Source organism: Macaca nemestrina, chromosome 1 (genome assembly GCF_043159975.1).
Source record: "Macaca nemestrina isolate mMacNem1 chromosome 1, mMacNem.hap1, whole genome shotgun sequence".
Lineage (NCBI taxonomy): Eukaryota > Metazoa > Chordata > Mammalia > Primates > Cercopithecidae > Macaca > Macaca nemestrina.
Genome location: NC_092125.1, coordinates 83,203,715 through 83,218,566, shown reverse-complemented (window position 1 = coordinate 83,218,566; position 14,852 = coordinate 83,203,715). Strand labels below are relative to the sequence as shown.

Sequence of the window (14,852 nt, the reverse complement as noted above, 5' to 3'; positions counted from 1 at the left end):
TTCAAGGTTCCTACCACCCACAGATAACTATTGTTAATATTTCGATGCAAATATTTTCAGACTTCAAACTACATAGTGTGTATGTGTGTATGTTTGTTTTACTAATACATGTGAATATTTTCCCTTGTCATCAAATCTACCTAAATAGTTTAAAAAGAAAATATATATATAAAGGCCATATTATACAAGGCTACTTTTACCAAATAGGATAAGCACGTAACATATAAAATTTAAATCTCAACAAAGTAATAACAATGGAGAGAAAAACAATTCTGGCAAGAAAAGATTTCTTAATGAAAGTTTATCTAGGATTCTTTCAAGGTTTGCTATTTTGCTTCTCCCATTTTTAAGATAAGAACACAACAAAAATCCATTGAACAAAAGCAAAGACAGAGTAGTGTAGCAGTGGGAGGAGGGGGTAGATGCTACTTTAGATAGGGTGGCCTTCCCTTATCATTCCTATGTAAAATAGCATACAACATCACTCCTGCATTCCCTTCTTTTCCATCGTTTTTCTTCACAGTACTCATCACTTCGTTTATCTGTCTCCTCTGGTAAAATATAAGCTCCAAGAGGTCAGAGAATTTGTTATGCCCACTGCTGTTATTTCAGTGCCTACCTAGTTCAGTGCCTGGAACTTAGTAAGTACTCAATAAACCACATGGTGAATGAATGAACGAATGAACTAAATGAGATAAGTGCCATTATGGCTTTTTACAGTGGGAACAGGTAAGAGCGTGTATGTGTGTTGGGGAGGGTATGTTGGGCAAGGGGTTCTGGGTATTAACCATAAATCACATTTTAAATTTCAAAATGTATTCATTTTATAGCAAAAAATCTATGTTTATATTTTTCAAAGATCATTTTACCTCACTAATATCAGAGTCTGTTTTAACTTCTGACTTTTGAACAGAAATAGCATGTGTCTTTGAATTATCAACAAGTTCTTCACCATCATTTGTTGTCTTTCCAGTAGGAAAAGAGTTGTCCTTGAATGTTCTGGATTAAGAAATGGGAAGAAAAAAATCATTTAAAAATCATTTATATCTACATATATAAAGAACACGTACAACTCAACAACAAAAAGCAACCCAATTAAAAAACAGGCAAAGGACCTGACTAGACCTTTCTCCAAAGAAGATACCCAAATGGACAATAAGCACAAGAAAAGATGCTTAATATTACTAATCATTAGGGAAATGCAATCCATAACACACTGAGATATTATATCACCTCATACCCATTAGGATGGCTATTTAAAAAAAAAAAAAACAGAAAATAATAAATATTGGCTAGGCTTGGAAGTACAAGGAGAGTATAGACCACCAAGAAGATTTAACCTAAAGAAGACTACCCCAAAGCATTTAATAATCAAACTCCCAAATATCAAGACAGAGTGATACCCTGTCTCAAATACATAAATAAATAAAGTACAGAGGAAAAAACAAAAACAAAAACAAAAACAAAAAAACATTCAACCCTAGAATGGTACACCTGGCAAAAATATCTTTCAAACACAAAGGAAAAATAAAAATCTTCCCAAACAAAACCTAAGGGTTTTGCCAGACACTTATAATCAATACCAGATCTATCCTATAAGAAATGCTAAAGGAAGTGCTTCAATCTGAAAGAAAAGGACACTAATGAGCAATAAGAAATCATCTGAAGGCACAAAACTCACTGGTAACAGTAAGTACACATAAAAACACAGAATATTGGCCTGGCACGGTGGCTCATGCCTGTAATCCCAGCACTTTGGGAGGCTGAGGTTGGGAGTTCATGACCAGCCTGACCAACATAGAGAAACCCTGTCTCTACTAAAAATACAAAATCAGCCAGGCATGGTGACACATGCCTGTAATCTCAGCTACTCGGGAGGCTGAGGCAGGAGAATTGCCTGAACCCAGGAGGCGGAGGTTGTGGTGAGCCAAGATTATGTCATTGCACTCCAGCCTGGGCAATAAGAGCGAAACTCTGTCTCAAAAAACAAACAAACAAACACAGAATATTATAACACTGTAACTGTGATGTGTAAACTACTCATATTTTAAGTACAAAGATAAAGAACTGATCAAAATAAGTTTTCAAGACACAGATTATACAATAAGATATAAAAAGAAACAATAAAAGTTAAGAAGCAAGGAGATTACATATAGAGATTTTATAACTCTCCTTATCTTGTTTGTATGTTCATTTATACAATCAACATTAAGTTGTCATGAGGTTAAAATAATGGGTTATATTAATTGCAAGATTCATGGTAACCTAAAATCTATAAACATACAACAGATACACAAAAAAGAAGCAAGAAATTAAAACATATCACCAGGGAAAATCACCTTCACTAAAAGGAAGGCAGGAAGGAAGAAAAGAAGGAAGGGGACACCACAAAAGAACCAAAAAAAAAAAATAACAAACTGGCAGGAGTCGGCCGGGCGCGGTGGCTCAAGCCTGTAATCCCAGCACTTTGGGAGGCCGAGACGGGTGGATCACGAGGTCAGGAGATCGAGACCATCCTGGCTGACACCGTGAAACCCCATTTCTACTTTAAAAATACAAAAAACTAGCCAGGCGAGGTGGCGGGCGCCTGTAGTCCCAGCTACTCGGGAGGCTGAGGCAGGAGAATGGCGTGAACCCGGGAGGCGGAGCTTGCAGTGAGCTGAGATCCGGCCACTGCACTCCAGCCTGGGCGGCAGAGCGAGACTCCGTCTCAAAAAAAATAAAAATAAAAATAAAAAAAAACTGGCAGGAGTAAGTCCTTACTTAATAATAAGAATGGATGTAAATGGACTCAATTCTCTAATCAAAAGATATAGAGTGGCAGAATGAATGAAAAACCAAGAATCAACCTTCTGCTGCCTACAAGAAACACTCTTCACCTTGACAAACAGACTGAAAATAAAGCTATGAAAAAAGATATTCCACACAAATGGAAACCATAAAAGAGGAGTAGTTATACTTTCATCAGACAACATAGATTATACAACAAAAAGTGTAAAAAGACTTTACAAAGAGGGTCATTATATAATGATAAAGTGGTCAATTCAGCAAGAAGATAGAACACTTGTAAATATACATGTACCCAACACTGGAGCACACAGATACAAAAAGCAAGTATTATTGACAGAGCAGGAGCACTGTCATCTTCGACAAACACTGCCACTTTAAGTTCCAGCTCCCTTTCTAGCCTTACGCATTTCAAGGAAATCACTTCTCTTCTAATTACATGCAGCCAGAAAGAGCAGATAGTAAAACACAGATAAGACAGCTCAGGCACAGAGGGAGGTGAGGGGAAGGCCTCTTGGGTAACTGCCAAACTTCACCCTCATACACTGGACCCCAGTAAAACAGTAGGCCTTAAAAAGCATATTCCTTTCCCTTCATGCGCACTAAGATAGGGAAGATAAAAGCAGACTCAGGGGGTATGCTTGCAGCTTCTGAAAGATGTATGGGAACAGACAAATGACTCTCTCTCCCAGATAAGCACAACAAAGAGACACAGAAGCAGTCCAAGCCTCTGATAAACTCTCCCACCCTGAATCCTTAAAAACTCTTAGTCTGGGCGGGGCACGGTGGCTCAGGCCTATAATCCCAGCACTTTGGGAGGCTGAGGTGGGTGGGTCATAAGGTCCGGAGTTTGAGACCAGTCTGGCCAACAAAGTGAAACCCTGTGCCTACTAAAAATACAAAAAATTAGCTGGGTGTGGTGGTGTGCACCTGTAATCCCAGCTATTTGGGAGACTGAGGCAGGAGAATCGCATGAACCTGGGAGGCAGAGGTTGCAGTAAGCCAAGATCTCGACATTGCACTCCAGCCCAGGTGGCAGTGTAGGACTCTGTCTCAAAAAAACAAAAAAACCTCTTAGTCTGTAAGAGAGTGGGTCTCTGACCTAACTCAGCCAGAAGGCTCCTCTCAGGTTCGTTTTCCTTAAAATAAATCTGTCTTGACTGGCAAGCCACCTTTCATGTTTCTTTCCTCTTTCTTTAATTCTTACAATTATTAGATCTAAAGGGAAAGATAAACCCAATACAATAATAGCTAGAGACTTCAACACCACACTTTCAGCCTTGGACAGATCATCCAGACAGAAAATCAACAAAGAAACATCAGACTTAAAATGCAGGAAAAACCAAATGGACCTAATAGATATTTACAGAACATTTCATCCAATGACTACAGAATACACATTCTTCTCAGCACACAGATAATTCTCAAGGATAGACCATATGTCAGGTCAAAACACAAGTCTTAAAACATTCAATAACATCAAAATAATATCAAGCATCTTCTCTGACCACAAACAAAACAAAACAAAACAAAAACCCTACAAATCAATCAGAGGAGGAATTCTGGGAACCACACAAACACATGGAATTTAACCAACATAACATACCCAAACCTATGGGATACTGCAAAAGCAGTACTAAGAGGGAAGTATATAGGCATAAGTTTCTACCTCAAAAAAACAAAACAAAAAAACTTTCAAATAAACAACCTAATGATACATTTTAAAGAATGAGAAAAGCAAGAGGAAACCAAATCCAAAGTTAGTAGAAGAAAAGAAACAATAAAGATCAAAGCAAGAAAACTACAGAAAAGATCAATGAAACAAAAAGCTGGTTTTTGAAAGATAAAGGAAACTGACAAACCTTTAGTCACACTAACTAAAAAAACAAAGAGAACAAAGACCCAAATAAATAAAATCAGAGATTAAAAAGGAGACATTACAACTGATACTGCAGAAATTCAAAGGATCACTAGAGGCTACTATGAGCAACTACATGCCACAAATTGGAAACCCTAGAAAAAAGGGATCAATTGTTAGACACATACAACCTACCTGCCACTAAGCTAGCAGAAGACAAGAAATAACCAAAATCAGAGCCAAACAGAAGGAAATTGAGACACACACACAAAAAAAACATTTAAAAGATCAAAGAATCCAGGAGCTGTTTTTGAAAAAATTAATAAAAGAGAGGCCACTAGCTACACTAATTAAGAAGAAAAGAGAGAAGATGCAAATAAACACAATTAGAAACAATGAAGGGAATGTTACTACTGACCCCACAGAAATTAAAAAAAAAAAAAAAATCACAAACTACTAGAAACACCTCTGTACGCAAACTAGAAAATCTAGAAGAGATGGATAAATTCTTGGACACATACACCCTCACAAGACTGAGCTGGGAAGAAACTGATTCCCTGAACAGACCATTAATGAGCTCTAAAATTGAATCAGTAATAACAGCCTACCAAGCAAAAAAGCCCAGGACCTGATGCCCTCTCTCACCACTCCTATTCAACATAGTGCTGGAAGTCCTGGCCAGAGCAATCAGGCAAGAGAAAGAAATAAAGTGCATCAAAATAGGAAAACAGAAGTCAAACTATCTGTTTGCATACAACTTGATTCTTTATAGTTTCAGCCCCAAAGCTGCTCCTTCAGCTGATAAACAGCTTCAGCAAAGGATACAAAATCAGCATACAAAAATCGCTAGCATTCCTATATACTAACAACAATCAAGCCAAGAGCCAAATTGTGAATGAATTCACATTCACAATTGCCACAAAAAGAATAAAATACTTGGAAATACAGCTAACCAGGGAGGTGAAAGATCTCTACAATGAGAATTACAAAACACTGCTCAAAAAATCAGAGAAGACACAGAAATAGAAAAACATCCCATGTTCATAGGTAGAATCAATATGATTAAAATGGCTATACTGACCAAAGCAATTCACAGATTCAATGCTATTCCTATCAAACTATCAATGACATTCTTCACAGAATTAGAAAAAAATTATTTTAAAATTTATGTGGATCCAAAAAAGAGCCCAAATAGCCAATGCAATCCTAAGCAAAAAGAACAAAGCTGGAAGAATCACATTACCCAACTTCAAACTACACTACAAGGCTACAGTGACCAAAAGAGAATGGTACTGCTGCAAAAACAGGCACATAGACCGATGCAACAGAATAGATAGCCCAGAAATAAGGCCCCATATCTATGACCATCTGATCTTTGACAAAGCTGACAAAAACAAGCAATGAAGGAAACACTCCCTATTCAATAAACGGTGCTGAGATAACTGGCTAGCCATATGCAGAAGATTGAAGCTGGACTCCTTTACACCATATGTAAACATCAATTCAAGATGGATTAAAGACTTAAATGTAAAACCCAAAACTATAAAAACCCTGGAAGAAAACCTAAGCAGTACCATTTTGGACATAGGAATGGACAAAGATTTAATGATGAAGACACAAAAATCCATTGCAACAAAAGCAAAAATTGACAAACAGGATCTAATTAAACTTAAGAGCATCTGCACAGGAAAAGAAACTATCAACAGAGTAAACAGACAACCTACATAATAGGGGAAAATATTTGCAAACTTTGTATGTGACAAAGGTCTAATATCCAGCATCTATAAGGAACTTAAATTTATAAGAAAAACACAACCCTACTAAAAAGTGGGCAAAGGACATGAACAAACACTTCTCAAAAGAATACGTACAGCAGCCAATAAGCATATGAAAAAGAGCACAATATCACTTATCATTAGAAAAATGCAAATCAAAACCACAATAAGATACCATCTCACACCAGTCAGAATGGTTATTATTAAAAAGTAAAAAAATAACGGATACTGGTGAGGTTGCGGAGAAAAGGAACCCTTATATGCTGCTGGTGGGAGTGTAAATTAGTTCAACCATTGTGGAAAACAGTATGGCGATTACTCAAAGAGCTAAAAGGAAAATTACCGTTCGACCCAGCAGTCCCATTAGTGGGTACATACCCAAAGGTATACAAAGCATTCTACCATAAAGACACATGAACACCAATGTTCACTGCAGCACTGTTCACAATAGCAAAGAAATGGAATCAACCTATATGCCTATCAATGACACACTGGATAAAGAAAATGTGGTATATATACACCACGGAATATGATGCAGCCATATAAAAGAACGAGATCATGTGTTTTACAGGAACATGGATGGAGCTAGAGGTGATCATCCTTAGCAAACTAACGCAAGAATACAACCAAATACTGTATGTTCTCACTTATAAGGGGGAGCTAAATGATAAGAACTTATGAACACAAAGAAGGAAACACAGCAGACACTAGGGTCTACTTGAGCCAGGAAGGTGGAAGGAGGGAGAGGGGCAGAAAAGATCATTATTGGGTATTGAGCTTAATATCTGAGTAATGTAATAATATGTACAACAAACCCCCATGACACATGTTTATTTATGTAAAAACCTTCACATGTACCCCCAAACCTAAAATAAAAATTAAAAAAAAATTAAACTGAGAAGTCTTTCAAAAGAGTCTCACATTACCTAGAACTCTACACCCAGTGAAAATATCCTTTATAAATGATGGTGACATAAAGTTCTTTTTCAACAATTAAAAACCAAGGGAACTCTTTCCCAGCATTACCGCACTGGAAGAAATACTAAATTGTTTTTCAGGAAGAAGGAAAATGACCCCACACAAACAGAAACAAGCAAAAGGAAAAAACACAAGAAATAGTAATTACATAGATAAACATAAATGGATATTGACCATTCAAAACAATACTTTTAATGTCTTCTGGAGTTAAAATATATGAACAACTAAAAATGTATTTATAATATAGTAAAAGAATGCTGTAAAAGGCAAGAGAAAAATAAATGGAGTTGAAGAGTTCTAAAGTTTTAGCAGTATCATGGAAGTGATAAAAGTAACAAAAATAATTTGTATTAGCCTGTAAGAAGAGCTGCTTTTAATCAGTTTTTTTATTCTTTTAATATTTTTCCTTCTCTTAGTTTTTTAGACATCCTATCACTATCTTTTAGCGGTTACTCGAGAGCATGGGTCAGCAAAGCTTTTCTGTAAGGGACAAGATAGAAAATATTTTACGTTTTGTGGACCATATGTGGTGGTCTGTCACAACAACTGAATTTTGCCTTTGTAGTGCAAAAGTAGCTGCAGACAATGGGTAAACAAACGGGCGTGGCTATAGTCCAACAAAACTAATTTATAAAAACTGACTGCCACAGGATTTGGCCTATGGGCTATATTTTGTTGACACTTGGTCTAAGTAGAAATTCTTAAATTGTCTACCAAAGAAAAGTTATTACAACCGATAAGTGAGTTTAGTAAGGTTACAGATATAAGGTCAATATGCAAAATCAATTGTATTTTTTTATACTAGCAATGAATAATTAGAAACCGTATTTAAAATAGAGTACCATTTTTAATACTATCAAAATATGAAATAGGTAGTTTAAAACAAAAATGTGCAATATTTGCACACTGAGTTCTATAGAACACTGATGAGATTAATCAAAGAATATCTAAATAAAGGAAAAAGTATACCATATTCAGGGCTTAAAAGACTGAATATTGTCGATTCTCCCCAAATTGATCTATATATTCAATGCAATCTCAATCAAAATCTCAGTAGGCCTTTTGAATAAATCTGCTAGTTAATTATAAGACACATGAAAAAGTCAATGAATTAAATAGTTAAAACAATTTTGAAAAAGAAGAACAAAGCTGAAGAATACATACTACCTGATTTCAAGACTTAATATAAAATTATAGTTATGAAGACTATGAGATATTGGTGAAAGGACAGATTCACAGATCACTGGACTAGAAAAAAGCATTCAGAAATAGACTCACGAATATATTTAATTAATCAATTTTCTACAGTATGTTAAGGTAATTGTCTGGAGGAAGTTTGTCTTTTCAACAAACTACTGGAGGGATTAAATACCTACATATAACAATATATACCTCAAACCACACCTGACACTATTTGCAAAAATTAACCAAAAAAGGATCACAGATACAATATAATATTCAGAAGTATAAAATTTCTAAAAGAAAATATTGGAAAAATTCATCCTGCTGTTGCATTAGGAAACAATGCTTTAGATCAGAAATCAAAAGGCCAAACCTTTGAAAGAAAAAATAGTTAAACTGGACTTCATAAAAATTAAAAACTCTTGTTTATCAAAAGACACAAGAAAATTAAGACAATTTATGAACTGGGATAAAACATTTGTAGAACACAGATATCATGTAGTTTTTACATGTATAAATTCCCTCTAAGCACTGCCTTTGCTGCCTATAGTAAGGTTTGGTATGTTGTGCTTTCATTTTCATTCATTTATAAAACCGGATTTTATTCTAATTTCCCTTGTGATTTCTGCTTTGACTCACTGGTTATTTAGGAGTATGTTATTTAATTTCCATGTATTTGTGACCTTTCTCAAACTTTCTTCTGTTATTGATTTCTAATTCTAATTTATGTTCTAATTTATGTTGGTCAGAGAACATACTTTGTATGATTTTAATCATTTTAAGTTTATTTTGTTTTATCACCTAACATATGAAGACTTTTACTTTTTGAAACACTCTCCACTTGGTATCCACGGGTTGCAATGATGATTTAGGATTAGTTGATTTTATAACAAATTCTTCAGAAACTTTTAGGATGGTAGAAAAGACATTTATTATTTATAGGTTTGATCAGTCACATTATGTCTTATGCTATTTTCTTATCATTTTACTGTTGTCATACTCTCTTCTTCTCACTTTTTCAAATATGTTTCTTGTTCGTAGGGTATATGATATACTTTTTAGGGATCACTTGACCACCCTTTCTTCTTGATTTCCTCATTAACTCCTATCAATGAATCTTCTCCCAGACCAGATTCAGTCTCACAATACTCCAAACATCTTCTTTGTGGCATTTATTGTAATGTTAAATATATTTGTGTTGTCAGTAGATTAATCTCTCTCCCTTCCTCTAGACTGTAAACTACATTAGAGCAAAAACTGTCTATTTCGCTCAGCATTGTATGTCCAGGATCTAACAAAGTATCTGACAAGTGATATGTGCTAAATAAATAATACTTTATTTTTAATGTCAGGTTTATTGAGGTATAATTTATATCCAGTAAAATTCATGCTTCTCAGATATGCAGTTCTAATGAATTTTGTCAGTCACACACAGTTAACCACTATAAGCACAATGACTAAATGTAGTACATTTCTGTCATCTAAAAAGTTGTATCAGGCACCCTTATAGAAGGTACCTCTCACCCCCACCTAGCCCATGGCAATCACTGATTTGATTTCTGCCCTTCCAGTTTTGGTTTGTCGAAATTTTATATAAATGGAATCATCTAATATATAGTGTTTTGAGTCTGGCTTCCTTCACTTAATATTAGAGATTCATTCGTGTTGCATAAGTATAATATTTCACTCATGTTTATTGCTGAGAAGTACTCCACTTCATGGCTATCCACTTACAGATATTTAGATTATTTCCAGATTTGAACAATTATGAATAAAGCCATTATAAATATTTACATATGTTTTTTTTTTCCCATAGAAAAGTGTTTTCTGTTTTTTAGGGTAAATGGCTAGGAGGAGGTTTGCTAGATTATAGGGTAAGTTTATGTTTATAAGAAATTGCCCAACTGTTTTCCAGAGCATCTGTATCCTTTTGCATTCCCAGCAGCCATGTATTAGAGTTCCAGTTGCTCCTCATCCTCATGAGCACTTTGTATTGTTGGTATTGTTTTAGCCATTCTAGCAGGTATGTAAAAGTGTCTCATTGTGATTTTAATTTGCATTTCTCTAATGTCTAATGATTTACGGCATCTTTAAAACACAAAAAATTTGCAATCTGTTTCTTCTTAGATGAAATGTCTGCTTACATCTTTCACCCATTTTAAAATTAACTTGTTTGAGATTTTTTTTTAATTGACAAGAAAATCAATAAAACCAAAAGTTGGTTTTTAAAAAGATCAACAAAATAAACAAACGTTTAACTAGACTGATTAAGAAAATAAGAGAAAAGCCTCAAATTACTAAAATCTGTAATGAAAGAGAAGATATCACTATTGACCTTACAGAAATCAAAACAATTATAAGTGAATACTATAAACAACTGTATACCAACAGTTTAAATAAGTTAGATAAAATGGACAAAATCCTAGAAAGACATAAATTACCAAAATTTTATCAAGAATAAATAGAAAATCTAAACAAATCTATAACAAGTAAAGAGATTTAATTAGTAATTTTAATACATCCCACACACACAAAAGCTGAGGCCCAGACTTCACAGATGAATCTTTTAAATATTTCAGGAAGAATTAACACCAATCCTTCATAAATTTTCAGAAGACAGGTGGTAATAACGCTACCCAATTCACTCTATGAGGTGAGTCTTATCCTGAATCCAAAACCAGACAAACACATCACAAGAAAATTACCGACCAATGTCCTTTACGAATATAGATGTGAACATTTTCAACAAAATAATACGAAACTGAATCCAGCAGCATATACGAAGGATAATAAACTAAAATTAAGTGGGATTTATCCCAAGAATGCAAGATTGGTTCCATTTATGAAAATGTATGTATGTAATATAATATGCTATATTAATAGAATAAAGTAAAAGACACATGGTCATCTCAACAGACACAGAAAACAAAAAGCATTTGACAAAATCCAACACTATTTCATGACAAAAACATTCAAGTAAGACAGGTGGTGATATGGTTTGGATTGTGTTCTCAACCAAATCTCATGCCAAATTGTAATCCCCAGTGTTGAAGGAAGGGTCTGGTGGAAGGTGACTGGATTAAGGGGAAAGATTTCCTCTGTGTTGTTTTCATGATAATAAGTTCTCATGAGACCTGGTTGTTTTAAGGAGTGTGTAGCACTTCCCCCTACATCTCTTCCTCCTGATCCAGCCATGTAAAACATGCCTGCTTCCCCCTTCACCTTCTGCCATGATTATAAGTTTCCTGAGGCCTCCCAGACATGTTTCCTGTACAGACTGTGGAACCATGAGCCAATTAGACTTCTTGTAATTATAAATTACCTAGTCTCAGGTAGTTTTTTATAACAATGTGACAACAAACTAATACAGATGAGAAATTCCTCAACCTGATAGGAAGCATCTGTGAAAAACCCCCAGGCACATCATATTTAATGATGAAAGACTGTATGTTTTCCTCCTGAGCTCTGGAACAAGATAGGGATGTTCGCTTTCACCATTTCTATTCAACACTCTAAAGTACTTACTAGACAGGGGAATTAGGCAATAAAAAGAAATAAAAGGTATCAGATCGGTAAAGAAGTAAAATTATCTCTATTTGCAGATGACATGATTTTGCATATAGAAAACCCTAAACAATTAATTTTAAAAACCTGTCAGGGATAATAAAAAAAGTTCAACAAAGTAGCAGGATATGAGATCGATATACAAAAATCATTTGTATTTCAATATGCTGGCAATGAACAACCAAAAAATAAAATTTAAAAATAACTCTATTTACAACAGCATACAAAATGATAAAATATTTACAAATAATTTTAACAAAAAAATGCATGACTTATACACTGAAAACCACAAAATATTGAAAGAAATTAAAGAATGCCTACATAAATGGAAAGACAGCCCATGTTCATGGATTAGAAGACTATACTATTAGAATGAAAATACTCCCCATATTTATCTCCAGTTTTGATGCTGTCTCTATCAAAATTCTAGCTGAATATTTGCAGAAATTGTCAAAGTGATTCTAAAATTCATATGAAAATGCAAGAGACCCAGAACAGCCAAAACAATGTTGAAAAAGAAGAGCAATGTTAGAAAATTCCCAATTCCCAATTTCAAAACTTACTACAAAGCTATAGTAATCAAGACAGTATGGTACTGGCATAAGGACAGACATGGAGCAATGAAATGAAATAGAGTGTCTGAAAATAAACCCATACATTTTAGTCAGCTGATTGTCAACTAGGGTGCCAAGACAATTCAATAGAGAAAGAAATAGTGTTATTCTTTTCAACAAATAGTACTGGGACAACTGGATATTCATATACAAAAGAATAAATTTGGACCTCATCTCAAACCATATACAAAAATTAACTCAAAATGCATCAAAGCCTAAATGCAAGAGCTAAAGTTATAAGATCTTAGATAAAAACAAGAGTAAATCTTCAAGACTTTGGATTACACAATGATTTCTTAGATACACTTAAAGCACAATCAATCAAATAAAAGTTAAATTAAATAAAAATAAAATTAAAAATTAAATAAAAATTAAAAATTAAAAACTTTTTTACTCCAAAGGATACTATTAAGAAAAGAAAAGATGACCCACAGAATCTAATAAAGAAAGAACTCTTAGAACTCAGCAATCAAAAGACAAATAACTTAGCTGGGCATGATGGCATGAACCTGTAGTCCCGGCTATGAGGGAGGCTGAGGTGAGAGTATCACTTGAGCCCAGGAGTTCAAGACAAGTCTGAGAAACACAAGACCCCCATCTAAATAAATTAATTAATTAACTAACACAATTTTAAAATGAACAAAGATTTTGAACAGATATTTCCTCAAAGAATGTATATAAATGGCCAAAAAGCACATGCAAAGATGTTCAACATCATTAGTCATTATGGAACTACTATACCAACCAATATTGTGAAGAGGTCAATGGAAACAGATTCAACAATGATTGATGCTTTTTATCAGACATTTACTGTGTTTATTCTCAAACAACATATGGCATAGGTATTACTGTTACCTTCATTTTATAGATTAGAAAATTGAAGTCTAAATTATTTATTTATTTATTTAGTGATCATGGCTCACTGCAGTCTCAACCTCCTGGGCTCAAGCGATCCTCCCACCTCAGTCTCCCGAGTAGCTGGGACTACAGGCATGCAGTATCACGCCTGGCTAATTTTCTTAGTTTTTTGTTGTTGTTGTTGTTTTTGTTTTTTTGTAGAGACAGGGTTTCACTTTGTTGCCCAGACTGGTCTTGAACTCCTGGACTCAAGTGATCCTCTCACCTCAGCCTCCCAAAGTGTTGGGATTACAGGTGTGAACCACCATGCCCAGCCAAATTTATTCAACCTCTGTTGGGTTAATAGCTCAACTAGGTAAAACTAGCAAGAGTCAAATCAGAGATTAAAACCGAGGTGGTCTGACTCCACAAAAAGATGTGCTTAAACCTATATTTATGTATATATATATATATATATATATATATATATTTTTTTTTTTTTTTTTTTTTTGAGATAAGATCTCACTCTGTTGCCCAGGCTGGAGTGGAGTGGCATGATTACAGCTCACTGAAGTCTCAACCTCCCAGGCTGAAGTGATCCTCCCACAACAGCCTCCCAAGTAGCTGGGACCACAGGTGTGTGCCAGTGCCACTGTGCACAGCTAATTTTTGTATTTTTTGTGGAGACAGGGTCTCGCCATGTTGCCTAGGCTGATCTTGAACTCCTGAACTCAAGTAATTCATCCTCATTGGTCTCCCAAAGTGTTGTGATTACAGGCATGAGCCACTGGGCCTGATCTATATATATTCTTCCTGTAACATAAAAAATGCATACAGGAGACACTGTTTGAAAAACGAGCTATAAAGCAGTACACTAGGATTACAACAATGGAAAACCATATAGGAAAAGACTATAAAAATAATATAAAATGATAAGATGTTGTAATTAAGTGATAGAATGAAGGGTGATACTTGTTTTCTAAATTTGCTATAATATGATTAATTATAATAATATCTTTCAAAAACTATGTTAAGAATATAAAGACCTCTCCTAAACACACACACACATTGTTTTAAAGGAAATAAAATTATAATGCACTAAATAGTTGTGTTCTTACATAAGTTAAAATCCTGGCACTGACTCAAACCAGTTAGAAGTCCTTAGATAAGTGATGTTAGCTCTGTAGATTCAGTAATAATTAGAAAAACAAAATATTATCTTGAATAATCTTTAAAATTTTTTGAATTGATATATTT

General features: G+C 34.6%; 1 protein-coding gene across 14 annotated transcripts in view; it reads right to left on the bottom strand.

Annotated features, from left to right (window-relative positions):
- The window catches only part of LOC105478882 (dynein axonemal heavy chain 14), a 524,402-nt gene that overhangs the window by 407,276 nt on the left and 102,274 nt on the right, over positions 1-14,852 (bottom strand). For all 14 annotated transcript variants that reach the window (XR_011614730.1, XR_011614739.1, XR_011614743.1 and 11 more), the window contains one exon: positions 870-999. Coding sequence is in view for 10 of the 14 variants with exons in the window: in XM_071081203.1 (XP_070937304.1) it covers positions 870-999 (130 nt within the window). In the remaining 4 variants the exon portion in view is untranslated. Of the gene's footprint in view, positions 1-869; positions 1,000-14,852 lie in introns of those variants that run through there.